Source organism: Larus michahellis, chromosome 2 (genome assembly GCF_964199755.1).
Source record: "Larus michahellis chromosome 2, bLarMic1.1, whole genome shotgun sequence".
NCBI classification, from domain to species: Eukaryota; Metazoa; Chordata; class Aves; order Charadriiformes; family Laridae; genus Larus; species Larus michahellis.
In genome coordinates, this window is record NC_133897.1 from 132,649,164 (window position 1) to 132,670,316 (window position 21,153).

The 21,153-nt window shown below is 36.9% G+C and overlaps 1 protein-coding gene across 10 annotated transcripts in view; it reads left to right on the forward strand.

Moving 5' to 3' along the window:
• C2H8orf34 (chromosome 2 C8orf34 homolog) overlaps positions 1 to 21,153 on the forward strand; it is a 272,204-nt gene that overhangs the window by 143,044 nt on the left and 108,007 nt on the right. For 9 of the 10 annotated variants that reach the window (XM_074577228.1, XM_074577229.1, XM_074577230.1 and 6 more), the window contains 3 exons: positions 598 to 671; positions 11,705 to 11,825; positions 16,090 to 16,592. In XM_074577228.1, the coding sequence (XP_074433329.1) occupies positions 598 to 671; positions 11,705 to 11,825; positions 16,090 to 16,592 (698 nt within the window). Of the gene's footprint in view, positions 1 to 597; positions 672 to 11,704; positions 11,826 to 16,089; positions 17,225 to 21,153 lie in introns of those variants that run through there. The other variant, XM_074577231.1, reaches the window with a different exon arrangement.

Here is a 21,153-nt window from a genome sequence, read left to right on the forward strand (position 1 = left end):
TTACTTGGAAATTGCTTTCTCTTACATAGGTACATCAATCCTGTTTTAAGTCCTTACATATGTGTCAAAGAGGCATTCTAAACTTCTCACCAAGCCATGTTGTTTTACAAATGTGGCAGTATGGGCAAAAGTTATAGCTTGCCTGGCTTTTGAACGTTGCCTAAAGTGACCAGAACTTCTCGATTCAAGGATTTTAACTATATTCTAATTAGTTTAACAGAATTAATTAAATTTAATTTTATTGATTTTATTAAAGCTGGCGATTCACTACTCACTTGTGTAAAGGACAAGTATTTAGTTTTAATAGTAAAAGTAATAAATAACCCACAAGACACCTTGGCAGCTGAAGGAAGCTTGCTTATCACTCTAATCGTGTTAGAGACACTGTTCCACATTGCATTAAGCTTGTAAATTAAAATCAGACATAAATTAAAATCCAACATAAATTAAAATCCATTGAAGTGTAACTGAAAAGCAGTGAGTTTATAGTAGCCACATATACCTTCCCAGCAGTTAATTTATAGGCATCTTATTTTCAAAGTGACTAATGCTTACTTAATGAGAGTGATTTACTTCTCTTCTACCTCTTTGGAACAGCTCAAGTACCTGGGGTTGAAACACTTACGGAAGATATTGATGAATTTCAGAGTGCCTCTCAAGTGGCAGTATCTGTAAGTATCTTCCCTTACGCATAATCCTGTAATTTTTAAAAATAGATCAACAGAAATTTTGCATAAAGATAAAAGTTGTGCTTGCCAGCGCTGTTATCCTAGAGAGAAGAAAACTTAATATACCTAACCCATCTGAATTTTCAGTTCTCTGTCTGTTCTAATTTTTTCATTCTAGGAAAGGTGATATTTTGAAGGAAATTATTATAATCTCATACAAAACCATATGTTGTTGGATTTACATGTATAGTTCCCTTTGAAAGTGCAGTCATTTTATCCTGTGTCTGTATGTTCTTAAAGGTTAGTCAAATATCCATTTTACCAGATAATATTCAATTCTACAAAATTAAGAGAACAAAATAATGAAAACTCTAAATTTCATTATGAAATATGAAATTATAATATCTCAACTGTAATTTGGCTTTTTGTTAACAGTTGTGTGGATACTAATAAACAGGAGGTGTCTAATTAAAATATATGGTTAATTTATATATTGTTTTGAAGAATACAGTATTATGCCTGGTAGTATTTTCATCAGTTCTTTTATTTTGAAATTTAAGAAAATCCTTCCAGATTTGCAGTTTGCAGAAAATATAGCCAGCAATAAAATGATTTTTTAGAAGTTATATAATCAGAATTTTGTCATTGTATTGCATCAGAAATTTGAACATAGGTTAAAGAAAGGATTGCTTTGTTTTCTGAGGCAAATAACGACAATAGTTGTTTGTTTTTGCAAAATCTTACACAGCTGTAAAGAGGACACATTAATTCCCATTCAACCATAGCAATACTGGTTTATAGCACGCTTTAGTGTTGATAAATTGAAAAAAAGGGTTCGCTGTTTGTTAGCTGAGGAAAAAAGGACAGTATTTAAGAAAAAAGAAAAATGTCAATGCAGACTGATCGTGCAGTCTTTCAGACAGCTGATTAAGTACTACTACTGCTAAAGCCAAATAATACTGAACATATTGTATTTCCAACCAGAGTTATCAAAACAGTTGGCAGAAGTGGACTTCCAGGTCAATTCCTAAAGCTCTTTGAGAGTTTGGAGTGCAAGAACATCACAGAGTATTTGCAGATATTGGTCAAAAAGAGTAAGGAGCAGAGCTTTAGTTGCCATTGCTTTGAGCTTCTTTCTCAAGTGTCCTTTCTGCTTCACAGCAGTGAACAGAGAGGTATAATAAATTTTGCAGCAGGAACCATGTTTTTCTTATTGATTTGGACCCGCAGCTACCAGCTTTGATTTTTCAGTTCTGCAGACATGTGGCATAAGGAAAGGGCAACAAATAAATTGAGATATAGAGAAAAATAAATATACAAGGAAAACAAGAGATCATTGTGTTTATTACCAAAATTGTGCTACAGAAATGTACGGCCTTCAACTGTGTATTTTTAGATATATGTTCTGTGTGTGCATGCTTATGAATGGATAAACAGTATGTACGTGTATCATTTAATGCTCTGCTAGTTCTAGACATTGGTAAGGTTGTTTGGAGCAGTAGACTGCCAGAGGCAGCAAAGTTGCCTGGGCTGAATCCCTGAAAGCCACACTGGCTGTTGTTGTTATTGCCAGTGCTGCAAAGAGAAGGCAAGAAGAGCAGTTGCAGCTATTGCTCTGCCCACCCAACCCCTCCCTGGAGGAAAAGCAGATAGCTTCGCGTTCCTGAGCTCTTGGAAAATTCCTTTGCCTAAGTTACTAAGGAGGCATAAACCAGTAACTGTTAGTTCATCCGCTCTTGTGGGTTTTTTTGTATCTTAAAGTTCTTGCTTAAATAGTGTGTAGCTAGCTGATTGTGTACTTTATCTCTTCAAAATGGCTTGTTATTCAGAGTGAGATTCGGCTATCCAACACTCTATGTTTGTCTGCCACTCTATCTCCTCAAAAAAGAAAAAAATGTTCCAACTGTTGTTGCTGCCTTTTAGAGCTCTGAAGGAGCAGAGATCTGTTTCATGGTCCCCTAGTAACTTCCAGTGAGACTTATTCTTTGACAATCTTGACCTATAAAATACAGAGGTAAAACTGAGATTCCTCATAGGAAGGCTGTGAAGATAAATGCATTCTTGCAATGGATTCCCACAAATTCTTCAAAACAGTAAGAAATACATCTGTAAAATTACTTCAGAATTGATACCAAAATACATTCTCGTGACTTTAAGTGATTTTCAGATATTATAGGAGATATGAGTTACTATATGAGACACAAGATGGGGGAAAAAGAGAATAAATATGATGTTGATCAGACATTTCTCATAAATTGGACAAATTGGTTCATGGCATTCACTCAAGTGTGCATATTACATCTAAAAATTCCTGATCTGGTTCAAGGTGTGCCATGTTTAATACTGGTACTGCATTCCAATAGGGTAATTTGAGTCTCTTACTAGTTAAATGGATCATTATCATAAATTTCTCTCCACTCATATATATTTAACAAATTTTCTTTCAAAATGCCTTGGCCTTCAGAGAAGCGTTTTGAGAAAAACTAGGATAAAGCAGCAGGAATTATGCATAAAGATCTTTAGAAAAGAGCTTTTTTCATGTCTCATGTATAAATCCACATGTAATACCTTTGATGTGGAGACTAAAGCATTCTGGATACGAGTACTTAGAAAAGATAGGCAACATCTATGTCTGGAACATGGTTCATGTAATTTATACTAGGGTTACATTATGATTTTCTGGTAACATTATATATGTTTACTGTTATATTTCTGAAGAATCTGGAAGTTTTTCTAATTAGACCTTTTTCCTTTAGAACTTTTTTAATAGAATCTTTTGTTATGCTTTATTTCTCACGCAGAGCGTTATTATTTGAAAAATTGAGAACTTATATTTTCAGTGCTGTGCAATCCCAAACAAAGCGTACTGAATGAATAAACGAGTAATGCTAGCAAAAACAAGTTTGAAGTATTTACAGGAATCGCCACTCTTCCCAGGTGTTTTGCAAGGATTCAAAGTGTAAGCAAGCATTCAGAATGTCCTTAGAAATCCTAGTTTACTGCAGAGCTCACTTTCTGACAAACATTTAATGTAACAAAACATGCTAGACAAAATGCAAAGCCTTTTCTTGAGATTTTTGCAGTGTGGTAAACTCATCCTATTTTACTTTATGTAGATGAGTTTTATAAATACGTGGCTAGCAATCTTTAAGAAAACAATGAAGTGATACCGGGAAAAAATGAGGTGGGCTGGAATTCTGGCAGAAATGGAAAAGTAAGGTATCAGAAGTTACTAAATGTACACTGACTAACAGAAAGAAAGAGGGCACATTCACTGGGCAATTCACATTACGTGGCCTTTGCCTTCCCTCTGAGTTGCTTCTTTTACCACCTGGATCTAAAAGGACTCATGCTTATTATTTTTTTATGTGAATCTTTGCATTCACTCATCTTACCTTGCACATAAAAAGGTATATTTTTCTTTGCAAATTATCCATGTAAGGCAAAACAATTCAAGTGTAACAGAAACTGTGGAAAAAAAAGGTTGTCTAACTGCAAAAGCCAATTCTGCATGAATTTGCCTTGGGTTTTTGTGGGGAAAATACTCTAATGAATTGTTTTATAAAGGTGTTTTGTTTTACATTTTCTCCTGTTTTCCCTGCTGCTTTGGAACTTTTCAGTTGCTTTCCTGGAAGGAATACGCACACATGGATTTTCTGCGATAAATACAGAAATTCCTTAACAGTAACTCAATTTGTGAAGTGACATGAGGCTTCATGCGCATGAAAAAATTAAGCTTTTAATTCTTTCTATCAATCTATGTTGAATACACCTATATTCTGGTGACACATGATTTAAACTGTAATTGCTTTTCCCACTGTTTTCCCTGGAAACAGTGCTGAGAAACAACTTAATGACTTGTTCAAGTTTGAGGATGATCGACAAAACTCTAAATCACCCAAACTTCAGTATTTAACTAAATCTATAAATTATTTGCTGGATTGTGGTCACTGCTTAACATTTAGCAGGTTAGTCTTTAAAATAAGTATTTTAAGGTTCCACTGCCACATCAGGAACAGCAGTGTGTCTGTGAGGTAGTATGAATTATAAAGGTCATATTTATGTATTATGCACACAAAATTAGTATGTTCTGATACAAAAGTTTTTCAATCCAAGTTGACTTTTTTATGTGGAAATACAGGCATATAAAGTTAAATTTTTAAATTTTAAATCTTCTGTAAAACTAAGATAATATTAGATTAGTACAACTCTTCCACAGCTAGTCCAAAAAACCCATGCAAATAAATAAGTTTAATTACTGTTAGCTAGATTAACAATAAAAGATAGTAGAAAAATATAATATCTAGGTTCTTGGGAAGTAAGTGATATTTCCTGCAAGAATTTAAGCAAGTAGCTTGAATTATATACCTTGAACCTCTTTGGTTGAGACCTCCTCTATCGAAAAAAAAAAAAAAAAAATCCATTAAATAGACATAGTACTTTGTACATGCAGCTGCAAAATAATTAGTTCTTACTTTTAAAATTCACTATGACTTTGGAGAGCACCTGAAGTACTTAAAATTTTTTTTCACTTCTTACCTGCTGGTATTCTTTTTGCTGATATCATGTTGCATATTGCAAAACTTGAGGCACCCTGGGGGCTTGCCTGACCCCTGTGATGGGTGGTAGGGCTGCCCCATCTCCCTGCCCAGATCCCCAGGGATAAGGACCGCTTCCAGACAGGCTCCTGCTCCTCACAAGTTCAGTTTATCAGCCCCACTGGCAGGTGTTGCACACACTGTGTGGTTAGTGCTTCCAAGGAGACTTTTCATGGGGCAGACAGAGGCACAGATGTCTTCTGGAGTGAAAATACTCTTATTTGAAAATACTTAATCCTCTAAAATGTAGTTTCAAATTGAAAGCATTTTCTGAATGTAAAAAAAATAGCTGTAAAAAAAGATCAAGGAGTGCCTTGTTTTGACCTGTCTGAAATTTTGGTTTCTTGGGCATGACAAATTCAAAAATATTAGTCCAAATAGCAGTAAATAAAACAGGACTGAAGCTTAGAAAACAATTATTCTAGTTACATTTCACAAACTGAAACCAATGTGATTCCCAGAAGCCCACATATTTCCTCCTTCCCTCTTGCCTGTAAACAGAAAAACGATGTGTAAGTTAACTTAAACTACCATTTTTTTTAGTTTAAGGTTTAGTGTAAAATGTGCTGGCCGACTGCCACGGGAAGCAAAAAGCTTGTAATTTCAATTACACGGCATTTCAAGTAGAACAGGCCCTAATGTGGAAGGTGGGGATTAGAGATGGCTGCCAATATTGCAACAGAGCTCTGAGAATGTTTATTATTTTTACAGTACCAAAACCCCATGTTGACTAGCTTACCTGATGTCCTTGAACAGACTACAGAAGCTGAAAGTTTAAACCTGTGGTCAACTCTTACAGAAAGTACATGTTGTGTGAAGATTCTTCAAACAAAATATTGCACAAAAAGTTCTGCTGGGTGAATAACAACTGTCCTTGCCAGCTGCTTGGTCAGAACAGAAGGGACACTTGCAAACAAATTGTTCAATAAAGGGAATTTTTTGTATTTGGAGGGATCTCTGTCAAATGTGTCTATTTAAGATATTTAAGCTATTCAGCAAAGAAATCGTAGAATCATAGAATGTGTTGGGTTGGAAGGGACCTTTAAAGGCCATCTAGTCCAACCCCCCTGCACTAAGCAGGGACATCTTTAGCTAGATCAGATTGCTCAGAGCCTCATCAAGCCTGGCCTTGAATGTCTCCAGGGATGGGGCTTCCACCACCTCTCTGGGCAACCTGTGCCAGTGTCTCACCACCGTTACTGTAAAGAACTTCTTCCTCGTGTCTAATCTAAACCTACCCTGCTCTAGTTTAAAACCATTGCCCCTCGTCCTATCGCTACATGCCCTTGCAAACAGTCCCTCCCCATCTCTCCTGTAGGCCCCCTTTGGGTACTGGAAGGCCACTATTAAATTTATTTATTTATTGATGATCTTGATAAGGACATAGACTGCATCATCAGTAAATTCACAGATGACACCAAGTTAAGCGGGAGTGTTGATCTGCATGAGGATAGGGAGGCTCTACAGAGAGACTTGGATGGATTGGATTGATGGGCCAATGTTAATGGTATAAGCTTCAACAAGGCCAAGTGCCAGGTCCTGCACTTGGGCCACTACAACCCCATGCATCGCTACAGGCTTGGGGAAGTGTGGCTGGAGAGCAGCCTGGCAGAAAAGGACCTGGGGGTTCTAATTGACAAGCGGCTGAACATGAGCCAGCAGTGTGCCCAGGTGGCCAAGAGGGCCAATGGCATCCTGGCTTGTATTAGAAATAGTGCGACCAGCAGAAGGAGGGAGGTGATTGTCCCCCTGTACTCAACACTGGTGAGTCCACACCTTGAGTATTGTGTCCGGTTTTGGGCACCTCAATACGAGAGAGATATCAAGGTGCTGGAGCGAGTGCAGAGGAGGGCAACGAAGCTGGTGAAGGGCCTGGGGAATAAATCTTATGAGGAGCGATTGAAGGAGCTGGGACTGTTTAGTTTGAGGAAGAGGAGGCTGAGGGGAGACCTCATCACTCTCTACGACTACTTGAAAGGCCATTGTAGAGAGGTTGGTGCTGGTCTCTTCGCACAGGTAATTAGCGATAGAACAAGAGGGAATGGGATCAAGCTGCAACAAGGTAAGTTTAGACTGGACATTAGGAAAAAATCTTCACAGCAAGAATGGTTAGACACTGGAATAGGCTGCCCAGGGAGGTGGTGGAGTCACCATCCCTGAATGTGTTTTAGTCGTTTAGATGTGGTGTTAGGGGTTATGGTGTAGGGGAGAACTTTGTAGAGTGGGGTTGATGGTTGGACTCGATGATCCCAAGGGTCTTTTCCAACCTAAATGATTCTATGATTCCATTGTATGTGAAGAAATTATGATGATGTGTAAAGAAAGCCACTTGAGAAATGGACACATAGTTGACCTTAAATGTTGACAAATGTATCCTGAGGGCTTTGTTGGAACATATTTCTGGCACAAAGAGACGTTGCCTCACCTTCAAAGTTTGCAGGTGATGAACAGGGGCCAGAGCTGCTTCTACAAGTTAGAAAGACAAGGATGTCTTTCAGGCAGGAACATCCTCATATTTAGATCTTGTTAATCTTGTTAATGTAAATAGGCCATTTATAAATTTTGTACTAATATTTATATACCTTAATGAATGATCAAGGTCAATTGTAGTTTGGAAGATACTGAAGGAATTGGAAGGACTTCTATGCACATATTTCATACATATACGCTATATTTTTCAACTACTTTCCGTCTGCTGTCTTTCTTATTAAAGTCCAAGTTAGCTGACATTAGTGTTTTATTTCTGCAATTCCTGGCCAGAAGGCAAAGGATAAGTTTTGGTGAAGTGGAATAAGAAGGTTTAAATAAGTGGCTTGCCAGCCTGAATCTCTTTCTTAAGTGACATATCTGAGCTGCTGCCATTCATCCAGTGGAGAGAAGGGGCACCAGCGAATTCTGCTAGAGCTCTGCAGATTCATTTTTCCGTTCATTTGAACTGACATGCTTCCAAAACCGCCTTGATAACATCCCCTACTTTCAGCTTGTGTTTATCTTTTAGGAATAAGGCTGTTGCATAAATGGTATGATGGAGGACCTCTGTCTGTGTTTATGCATTATTCACATAGATGAACTCATAGTCTCAAAATGTTAAAAAAAAAATAATAATTATGTTCAGTATTATTTAGATATATAGAAAAAAACATTACCTGAGCCTGCCTCCAAAAATGTTGTTGGTTATAGCCCTGAAATATCTAGGTTCAGAGAAGGAACAAAAAAAGGTTACACTACAGTTTTAGTTTTTAGTTTTTTCCCCAGATCATTGTTGCTTTCTATCAAGTGAGTGTTTAATTGGAAGGCACTATTATAAGCATGTAATTTATCATGAAATTAAATTGCTACTATTAAATATCTCATCTTCCATAACTAGTATTGTAATACTGTTCTGGTATTTTGTGAAGCTATTGTCTGACTAAATGCCATAAGCTTATGATATTATTGAACTTATAACAATATGTAATGGTAGAGACTGAATATATGTAAATGTATTTGTTTTAAATCATATACAAGATTAATGTATACATCCATGCTACATCCAGAACTGAACACAAACTCTTTATGGCTTTGTAGCTGTGTGTTAACAGGATGAAGACAAACACAAGTATTTATTAAATGTATGCGTGTCCCTGCCTTTGTGTTCCTTATACACAGGCATATCGATATGTCTTACATGAACTTAGATAAGATTTTAAATCCTGTATTGAAACGTACAAAGGTAGTGCTGATGTTTGATGATCTTTGTGATTTGGAGTCTCCTAATTGCAAGTGATTTAATTTAAACATTACTCATGCTTATATAAACGTCTAAAGCACTACCATGATGACTACCATTAAAGAATAATTTTTCTCTGTTTATCTTAGATTCTGCTACAGGCTGTAGAGAGCTGACTTTACTCAGACAGTTGCCTTAGTTGTATGTGTCTTACATGATTCCTGTGCTTAAAGGAAAGAAGCACAGTACAGGAAAGGGCGGAATGTAAGAAGAAACAGTAGAGGTTTGTAGAAGAGAAAGATAACTCCATTGCCTTTCCAGAAAACAAGACATAGAGAGTGAAACCCTCTCACTAGCCTAACATTTGGAACTCTGTGTTTTTAGGGGTTAGGGAAATATAATACCCATAATTACAACCCCTAATAATTTGCTTATGATAAACTTGAATACTCAGAGTTAAGAATATTAGAAGAGCAGTTTGGTCTTCAAGTATTACCATAGACCACTGACTAGTTTTTATTCCGTATTTCATCAGAGTTGTATTTGTGCATAAAATTGTGTATTCAAAAGGGATTCATCCTTATAACCTTGGGGATTTTTTTCCCCCATAGTCATTATCGAAGTCCTGCTGGTTTTTGCCCCTTATGAAAATATACACTATAAAATGTATATAAAAATGGCCTTTTTCCACCATAAAAATCTGGACATGAGAGTATATCTAAAAACAGATTGAAAATTAAAATATTGAAGTTTTGTTACAGGCTCTATTCCCCCTTCCCATCTCTTATTTAGTTTTGTTTATTTCAGAAGAATTGTTCACAGCATAAAAAATTCTTTCATCTTGAGGTAGGTATTGGGTAACTAATATCTATTAGGAATAAACATTTAGAGATGTGAGTAATTTAATACAGATCAATATTCTGTAGTGACCTCAACAAGCCAGTTTATGATTTGGATGGAGAATTCACAATGAGGACTGAAGCGACAAATGCTCAAAATCTCTTGGAGGAACAGGTGAATCAGGTCTAGGGATACATCTGAAATAAATGTGTTTGCAGGATCAGTTCCACTTCTGAGTAACTTAATGTTTTATTCAGCTGTTTCTATGTATTTACCTGGGATTAAACCTTTAACCAGCACAGTACTAGCGTAGAAAACAATTGGCAAATCCAAAAACGTCATTAGTGTTCTAAAAATTTTGTGAGCTAATAACAACAGAATTATCTGCTGCTTTGAACTATTATTTCATATGCTAGTAAATATGCTTAGGCTTTTTTATGTATGAGCGTGCAGCATTACAGTATAGCTGTTGCTTTATAAATATGAATCTGTGTTAACATATTTTAAAGATACATGGTTCACAATGATCGGATGCATGCAAAGCAAAAAAGTCTTTATTTGGAACAAATTAAAAATTATACAAAATATATTTCACATAACATTTTACTTCTGTAGATTTATGCTTACTTTTCTAAAAAGGAAGGCAGCCACAGTATTTTATTTAGTGTTTATGGTTAAAGCAAATTGTTTGTGAATAGAAATGATATCAAACCTGTATTTTTGTGTTCATCCTTTGAACTGATGTACACCTTTCCCTATGAGATGAGAGTCCAGCCAGAAAAATACCATCACGTTCTGCAGCTGCCTGCAGCAACCCACATACCTACTGGTGACACAGTTCCAGCCCGGCAGCGCGTGTGGCACTGCAGCCCGGTGTGTTTCCCTTGAATGGTGTCACCAGTTTGGGTCTCCCTCCTCTGCTTGATCATTCTTCTCCCTGAAATTACAGCAGTTTAATGTCTTTGAAACGGTGGCCCCTCTCTGAATATTTTTGACATTTACCGAAAGATTAAAAAATTAGTAAGAGGTGAATGACAATGAGAAGACCATTGCATAAGCCTTGTTTCTTTAGGATACCTAGGAAATCAACAAAACCCCCTAGACTACAGATGAAATGTTTTGGTGAGGTAATATAAAATTTATTTCAGATAGGCTGTTAAGAATGCTTTAATTAATGTTCTTGTTTGTTGTTTTTATGACCAAATCTTGCACACTCGGTCATGTATTTCCTGTGTATTTCAAATAAGCATTAAAAAAACAGGTTTACCTCATATTATGTTTTAAAATTATTTTTTGAGACTGTGTTGAGTGGGTTCCAGAAAATGCAGATAATTTTGAATACCACAGCGTTCAATAGTGAAGTGACTGGGGAGGTGGTCTGTTTGCTGGCATCCCTTCCAAACTGCTCTGTTGCCCTGATGATTTAGTTGTTGTTCCTGAAAGGAATACTTCTTGCAGTGATAAAACAGCGCTGGCAATTTTAATTAGGAAATTCTGTGATATTCCCAGAAGTGCTGCTTTGCAGAGATATGGTGCCAAATGTTATGGTAATTTAAAGTAAGTGCAACCCCCACTAAGTAACTGGAACTGCACAGGACGTAAATCATGGAAGGATTTGTCCTGTTATGATGTCTCACCATGGAACAAAAGCTTGTGTAAAGGTATATATTTGAATTATTTTAGAACTGTTGATTTGAAGGAATGCCTACTATTTATGTTATTTAAAGTAAGACATGATGTTTTGTAATATTTTGCATAGCATTTTATATTCTACATAAAAAGCACCAGATTGACTATTCTAAATGGGGACACCGATTTTTTTTTTATTGTTTCACATGTAAATGTCAAACTAAATTAAAAGTATTCCGTTTCCTTTTTATCTGTGTAAGTCTCAGACAGTTTGGACCCTGGATGCCATGGATGTCAGACCTGGAGGTTCCCCAAGGCAGAAACTCTTAAAGGACTCCTTAGCAGCAAAAGAACTTCAGACCATGGAAAAACACCTAGCTGGTATGTATGGTAGCAAGGGATCATAAAACGGTGAGCAGCACTCACCCAGCTAGCTCTGCCAATATTTAGATGAAGGAAAAAGTTCTCTCTCTCACATGCTGATGAAAACAGATAAAAACTTTAAACTTCCCTTTTTCTTCATTGAGGAGAAACAGCACAATTATTGTTGGGTTTGTAGGTGTAATGAACTTTGCTGTAATTACAGTAAATACAGTAATTAAACAGTAGTTAAACTGTGTTAAATATATTGCAGTCTGACAGCTTAATAATGCACCTTTTTTTTTGTTTTTCACATTTCACCAAGACATGCAATAAGGAGGTACTGATGCTTCACCTGCACATAAGTCGTCTTTAGAAGAGGCTGCAGTGGACCTTTAGCTTGAGAATAGATTACTTTTCAGGAAAAGTCCGTCTCGTTCCTGAGACTTCTGACTAAGTGAAGTCTGTTAACTTGAGTGCAGTGGAACACCTGCAACATCTTTGATGGAGAAACCATTTCTAAAAGGTCAAACAAAGAAACTTCTTTTTTTCAGTGAAAATGTGTTTCAGAGCTCTATAAAAAAATGATGAGGGATATCCTAGGATATAATTTGCAATTTGTTGTTCTTTGTAATCAATATTTTCTTATCTTCAGCCTTAGTTATAAGATATGACATAGACCTATAGCATGGTAGTCCTATATTATGCGTGATATTTGTCATATGGTGAAAGCTGTACTTCGTGGGCCAACTCAACGAAAAATAATGCAGAACTGGAAAATAAAGACTGTGTATGTAAGGTGGAGGGAGATGTAGCCACTGCCAAACTAAACTGAAATCCATGAGCCCTCTCTCCAAGCTGAAACTGCCAGGAACATCCAGTAGGAACCAGGAGAGCAGCAGGCTGAGCTGTGGTCAGCAGGTTTCTGTGGCCTAGCAGGGACCTGAACACTGCAGTGGCACTCGCCTTCCCGTGTGTTGCTGCGGTTGTTGCTCAGGAGGGGTCTGGTGAAGATCGCCCTACTTTGATTTATGTCCTAACTGGTCACACTTCCATGGTTGTACAAGCTGTTCTTGTATGCAGTATGCTCTGAAACATGCAGTTCCTTTAGATCTCTCTTGACAAAGCTGACGGTAGCACCGTATTCAATAGAATATGGAATTTTAAATACTTAATTGACCGTAAGCTAACTAGCTACATCCACTTAGTCTCCGAGGTTCAGTCTGCTGTTGTGTGACCTACAAGGTCATCTCTTTCGCATCAATGCTGCTGTTGTCATATGGCTTTGGGACCGTTATTTCAGTAACACTGTAACGTGGGGTTCAATCGTTCTACTATTCAGTAATTTTTGTCTGCCTGAGAAATTCACAAGAAAACAGCCCAATTATTAGACATTGGACTCTTGTATTCCTAATAATTCATGTCCTATTATAACACCAGTGCTGCTTGAGACCATTATTCCCCTCACAGACAACCATAACAGAATTTCCATGAAGAATCAGCTCAGATAGTAATGCTGTGTTTTTGCTTAGCCTTATTTGTCTCATACATTTGCAAAAGTTCAAGTGTGTCTGATAGCAGCAAGTCTCCTTGTTCCAGTTTTCTTACCACGCACACCGGAACTTATCAGTTCTACGCAATACTAGGCACTCATTTAGATGCCTGAATTATGACTTGGATTAATTGTGTAATGATGAAATGTGGTCCCCTGTCTCAGATACACCTTCTTAAGGAGCTTGGCTTTCTCTTATGGACTACGTGCTGGATAAAACTCATTCCTAACATAAGGCACAATTTGGTGCCTGTGCCTGAATTAGGGACTAGCACCAACTGCCAGCAACTGCCTCAGTACCTTGATGTTTGAAAGCAGCGATTTTACAAAATCAGATACTGAAGCAATGAATTTTCTTTTCCTTCTCTATATATGGCTCATAATACTTTTGTCTAAGATCCAGTCTCTTATGTTACTGTGGCTGCTTTATATCACATGCAAGTGGGCAATGTATTTTTGTTGGTAGTTAATTCCATGATCTTGCCAATTTGGTTTGTTACACTGCTTCTGTGGCCATTGGATACTTCTGGAATATATTTTATCGCAAGAAGAGCTGCTAAATGCATAAACAGTTTCTAAGCACATTATGAATCATATTCTTATTCTGGTGTTTCTGATATGAAAGTGAGATGCCATTGTGTTGCCCTGTTACCTGCATTTTATTTTCCTTTAAATGACATTGGCAAGGGATTTAAAAAATGCTAAATCATAATTCAATTCTGGTATTTACTATGGATCAGATAATACTGAAAAGCTGGAGACGTGTGATTATTTTTTTTTTTCTTTTCTTTCTGGTTGAAAAGCTGATATTGAAGCACAATCAAAAGGAGGATGTGTGCTAAACAAAACTGAATAATTACACTATGGAAACATTTTAATTATGTGTGGAGAAATGATTAGAATAATTGGTTTATCTGCAGGCTTGATTACTATATGGAATTAGGGAAACATGAGCCCGAATATAATGCTTATTTAAGTCTTATTAAATCATGCAATATTCAGATAATTTCTTAGCATACTGAATCATCATGGGGACGTTAGAGGTCTGTAATTTTGCAAAGACGTAGGCTAGGCTGAATCTTTCAAAGAACGTATTCCTCATTTGGTTTAAATCAGCTAGCCCACGTTATCATTTATTGGCCCCTGATTTTTTGCCAGGCATATTACAAGTTCCAAAGTGATGCATATTGATTTCTTTAAAAGAATCATGGAAAAGTAATTCAAGACGTAATTATTTCAAAATGGAAATAATTAATTTTAAGAGGCCAGCAAGGTAGCAATTAGAAATATTTTTAACTGTTTGCTAGAAACAATAACTATGTTTTGAAATTTGCTAACAGCAAAAAATTTAATCATTAAAGAGCTGTGAGGCACTTTTATCAGAGGCTTTCATGACTATTTCAGTTTTACCAGCTTTTCTAGTAAAAACATTTGAAATGTATAGAATGTCTTGTATTAGACTAGTAATATGAAATCAGCATAACTTATTTTACTGTTTCCAAGGTGTTATTATAAAATAAGTTAATGTTAAAGGCAGCACATCTTTAATTATTTTACATATCGCATTCCTTCTATACCTACTGGTAAACATAAGTGAAAGAAAATCTGATTTTCCAATATGCAGTTTAGAATCTTTTAGGACTTTCAGAACCTAAAGTTATTGTTATCAAAATAAAGAATAAAATGCTTATTTTATATAAGTTCACTTAACAGGTGTGTAAATAAGTAAAGCCTTGTTGATTTACAGCTTCTGAGACTGTAACTTATACAGTTTAATGGGAAATGGCATTGCTTTTCTAAAGATAACCAACTATCCATATCAAAACCAAGTTACAATAGAGTACATGACAGTGAGAGTGAAAATTCATAACAACTGTGAAAGATAAAATAAACTTGAGTAAACTGTTCCTTAAGCTTGACGTTTTTACTTGCAAGGACTTTTAGTATGTTAGCAATGCTAACCTAACTTCCAGCTACCCTCACCTAACTTTGTTGGATGTGTCTGATTTAATTCGTTAGAAGCATTAATATAATTTAAATGAATTCAGAAGACATTTTTCATCACTAACCCTGATCTGTTCTGCCTTTAAATAGGGTCTTATTCCTTATGGCTGTGTGAGGGGTAGGGACTGGTGGCCACCTTTTCTCCTTAGATTCTAGGTGTTGGTGACACCATCACCTGCTGTGTCAGTAATGGCAGGCCAGAGCACAAAACCCAGATTCAAACAGGATCACCGATCCAGATGTGCCACAGTTCAAGGGTTCTTTCCCCCAGAGTTTTGGTTGGGCAATAGGTAACGAGGCTTAAACAAAAGTCTGGCCTTGAACCAGTTTTGGATTGCCCTTCACTGCAGCTGAGGATGGCGAGTTTAGCTCACTGCTCCGTCTTGGTTTGATACTGATGAGAATCTGTGCAAAAGGTACAGAGAGATAACTCTGAAGAAATGAGAGGGATTTTTACAGGTTGTATTGACGTTCAACGAAGTGGTAATATTTCATTTCTGTGGGATAGCTCTGTTTGCAGTAAATCCAATGTAAATAAACTGTGAGGAAATGCTTGTCAAACATTCGAACTGTTAATTCTGATGCCTTATATGTTAAGGGTGAATAGATTTTCTCTGCGCAGCTTCAGGTTGTCACTTGCATTGGAGAAAATCAATAAGAGTTTTAAACCAGAGAGAAACAGAAAGTGAGTTTCTTTTTTTTCTTTTCTTTTTTTGTGTGTGTGCACAGATATTGAAAAGGACCTAGCACTATGGGAAGAAGCAAGGCTCTCAAGAAGCCCTACCATCCAACATCATAGTTTAGTTACATCTGACCATCAAGGCAATCTTCAAGCTACACAGGGCCAAAATCCGAGGCCTCAGGTGCCAACTCAGACGGGGAAGAACATTCAGCTCCAAGGAAACAAATCACCACCGCTGCCCACTAACAGCAGAACACTGGTCTCCAGTGTTGCAAACAGTAGGCCTTCAACAGCCGGTACACAAACCAACAGGCCACCAACTCCATCAACGCCGGGGAGCAGGCCCGTGACCCCGAATAGCTTGCTGTCATGGCCTCTTACCCCTAGCAACCAAGGAAATAGGGAAGGCATCATTAGTATGCAAAGAAGCAGATCTTTGACATCTAAGAGCCAAATGGGGAGGACCCTCAGCGCTGCTTCAGGGCTTTCTGTGCAAATGAGTGGAGACATTGTTGGAACTGTCACTACTCAGAGAAGCAGTTTATCAGAAGTAAGATTTTCAATTTAATGTTTTTGCTGTGTTTAAGAGCTACTATAAGTGAAGACTAGATTGTGTTTTATGTTGCAGTAACATCAGTATACCTAATGTAACTTATTACTGTGAGAAGAACTTGAAATATAATGACGAGAAAATTAGCAAGTAAATACTGCTCATCTTTGAGAGGTACTGATTAGAGAATGTCAGTATTATTACAGAAATCATACTGAAACACTCCTGCCCCCTAAATTTTCCATGAGCTTGGTAGAGTTTTGCCTGCATAATGCGTAGCAGTTTTATCAGCCTTACAGTTTCCAAGAGGTGTGTACTTCTGGAATATTAAATGCACTTTTATCTTATCTTTATGATTCCAGGGTATTATTATTTTTTTTTTGCTGCTGCATTGGCAGTGCATAATATTTCCTTGGTCTGCTTTTTCTTTCAATTTTTGAACACATTGGAATGATTAGTTAGGCATTGCTGAATGGACAAATTTTCGGAAAGAACAAAAATGAACTGCAATGAGAAAATGTCCAACATCGTTGAATCACTCTCTAGTACTACATGCATGTTAACTAGGCTGATTCAGAGCATAAAAACTTCCTGTCCCATATTAATGGCTTTTACAGGATTAGCCTTTATTTAAAAAACAAAAGAAAACAAACCCAAAAAGTTAAAGTACCTTGTAAAGTTTGAGTGGGATTCTCCTCTGCTAACTTTAGCTGCCTTAAAGATAACTTTAGTGTGCAGGCAGTGGAAATAAAAGCACCTGTGAAAGAACAGCCCTGCTGTCTATCTCAGATATAAGCCTTATAAAGGTGAGTTTTTTCTCAGGAAATGGCAGTCCTTCTCTACAGACTTGAGAAGGACCTATATGTCTACATTGCTAATTTTTTAATGGTGAAATAGGTCGGTTCCCACCACTTATTACCAGTCTCTTTGTAATCCATTTGTCAAAGCCTGGAGAGTTTTTTCCAAGACTGAGAAAAGTATCATACCTGTAGATAGTAATTTCTGAGAAGTATCATTTGTTTTAAAAATCTGTTGGATGTGACACTTGACACAATGTATCATCAATCTAATGACTTTTAAAAAGTGTTATTTATAGTAACATTGTTTAGAGATGCTTGTAGGAAAATTAGATATTTGATACTTAGTCTAATCTTGCAATTAAGTATGTGGCCTCCATTATTTATTATGAAAGAAAGGAAACGAGGCACAGATAACTCTAAAACTAAAGAATTTGGTGAGGAAATCTTACCTAAATTTGGTGGTGGAAAAAAATCCTCATTTTGGTGTTTGAATGGCAGTGTGCTAATCCCATCACTTGAGCTACTTCTTCGCCTAGAACTGGATATCCAATTTAAAGACATGAGGACTGAAGGTGACTACAGTTCTGTTGAAAGTATCTTCACTAATAGTTGATATATTTTCAAATCAGAAGTTTTCCATGTAAAAAAATACGTAATTGTAACAAATTTCTTTTTTGACAAGCAAAAACCCCTTTGTCTCCTGTTTTGAGGGGTTTGTGTTTGTGTGTTGGAATTTTCTCACATACCCGAAAACGCGAATTGCAATTAATTTTTAACTAAAAATGTTCAGAAGAAATGAAGGGTTTCATTGTTTATCACTAAACACTTCACTCCTCTTTTTCTTTCTTTCTTTTTAAGCAGTCCTTTTCTTAACTGATACATAGTCATGTGATGCCAACTAGAATTATTGTATAGACTCCTGAAAAGTGCCGTGTAATGAGCACTGCATCTCCACCAAGGGACATCCAGTCTGTCCATCACTTCTGATCTTTCCTGTAACAAGGCAGGCAATTAAAAATGCTTTCTTCTGCAGCCTTTCTGTAGTTATACTAATAATAACCATGAGTCCCATTTCAGTTGCTGTGACTTGTTACTTCTGTTTGCCAAATGCCAGGCATTGCTGATAGCTCTTACAACAAGTGTCCTGGTATACTTTCAATATATATACATATATATGTCTTAAGAACATTAAGAAATGAGCAATATTACCCTGTTTTACAGTTAGAATGGCATGTCCTGTTTCATCCAGCAAGCCCACTGGTAATACTGGTGTTAAATCTCAGCATTTCTATATAGGATCTTATCCTCTATTATAATCCCTTCTAGAAGTGACAAATTCTTTTCTTTCTCTTTGCTCCCTGGGTACAATAGTACTTTGGCTGCTAGTGACCCAGCTCAAACCCTATTTATCCCTTCGTGACATGCACAAGTGACCTTTGACTTAATGGAAACTCATCTTGGGTCTAGCTCTGCTTCCAAGGGGAAAACCGCTAATATGATATGTTCATACTGAAGACCTTCCTCTGTCAAGCCGTAAAGGCCCTGGGATGTCAGAACGTAGCTGATGGCAGTCTGGCCAATCTGCTGCTCCCAGCTCTGTGTTTGGAGTGTTATACTGGTAACTATGGGAGCTCTTTTAAGCTGTCTTTGCCCACTGAAGTTCCTGGTCACTTAGAGAACTGGGTTTAGACAGAACATACCCAGGAAGTACCTCTGTTCAGTGACATTTTTTGCCATGTTAGAGGTGTGTCTCTATTTGTGGCCATGTAATTTCATTCTCTTGTGTAACAGCTTCTCTCTGACCATGGAGACAAATCTTAAAACATCAAAGGTGGCCTGGGGTAGAACAAAAAATTTCTGTCTTTCTTTGTACTTTTACAGATCACAAACATAAAACTCAAGGCTGATACTGTAAATTATTTTGCAACTTTCATTATAGGTTTTGTATCCTCCTCCTGTATAAAACAGTAAAATAAAAGAAGAGAAAGTGCCTTTATTCCTCTTAGACTTATGGTATGAACTGGGAATCTCCAATAGATGTGAATACACTGTGGTTATATTGCCAATCCTATAGAAGATACTAGATGAGATTTTGCAAATAGTTCTGCTTCCGTACTCTTAGGTGGTGTTAATGGAATTAACCATTACAAAATGGATACATATTTGATGAGAATAAGTCAGTTGAAAAGGATGCAGTTACCGGGTACCGGCATACCGAACTCCATAAGGAGTTTGAATTAAAGAATTCAGAATCTGCATGGGTTTACACTGTGTGTGCTGTCACTTGTTTATTTATGAGGAATTTTAATATATCACTCAATGCCTTATGTATGCTTCCTAGTTTGTCACGTGTTGCAGAGTAACGTAACAAGTCTAAAATACAAAAATATTACTAATAAGTACAATTCAGAGCTCTTAAGTTTTAGTAAAGCTCATGCTGTAGCTCAGGATGGTTTAATCTTGTTATAGCACAAATCTTAAATAACTGGGCAAGTACTTAACATATCAGCTGTGAAGAATGTTTTGGGTTTTTTTAATGCTCAAGACTTATCATGATCTGAGATTTTGTGGGTGAGTTTCTGCCTCTTGGCACACATAATATTACAAAGTTCTAACAGGTGTGTTTTATTATCAGCTCTGTTCAAGGCTGAATTGAATTATAGCAAAGAAATGCTACCTAGAGAAATAGTTTTATTATCTCTATAAAACTAATAAATCAGAGTTCCAAATCCTTTGGCAGAGACACTTTTATGCATTTACCTTATCCTTTGGTGTTTTGTATAAATTGAAAAAGGAATGTTGAATCCCGCTTATCTCTTTAGGAAGGATTCCATTAAAGTGACACAATTCTGTGATGGTTATCAATAGCTGTTGAGATGGAAATACTACTGACTCCCTTGTTTGCCATTTCATCTTTTTAACACTCAGAATTTTGCAATCACTTTATTTATCCAGATAGTATAAAGGGTATTCAGTAATCTTTATTGGTCTGTCATTGTTAACAGTGAGAAATTTCAGCTCATTTGAATATAGCATTGGTTAACACAGGTTTTCCTCCTACTTACTGGAGTATAGAACATAACTGGATGTACTGAAGACTCTCTTTTTGGTAAGATACTTCCATTCTGTTCTGCTGCCTGGCTCAGTTCTTTGCTCTGTGTTTTTGGAAGATTCAAAAGTATGCTGATCAGCGTGGGAGCCACTCGCTCCTACTGCAGGAAACCTGTTCCGTGAACCAAAACGCTTTGCCCAGTTCAGTGCTGTACTCGGCAACCTTCTCGAGCACTGAGCACATTTGAAACGGCAACATGTGCGTAAGGCCTGGAGCTCCTGCCTGAGCTTAGTCTTGGGCCATTGCAGCAGTCTTTGTGGATTTTTTCAACAGATTACCAACACAATTAATAATTTATTCCCAGTGAGTTAGATCTTGATGATTGAACAGCCTTTGGTCTCCAAGAACTGATTTAAACAAACGTGGTTTCTGTTTTTAAACCAGATGGCCTAACAATAAAAAAAAAAAAAAAACAACAGGTAGGCTAACAATAAAAATTATGCTGTTTAAATGCAATTTACCTTTGAATCTGTAGGTTCTGGTTTTCAGCTGGTGTAAAAGAAGACAGGGCTGTTAGCCCCCTGGCACCCCCTTTTTTTTTTTTTCAGTTACTTATAAGAATCTGGTCAGTAATTTTATGATATCTGGCCAACGTTTAAGTTTTCTTCTAGAGACTAGAACTGCGTGTTTGAACTGCTTTTGAGAATAA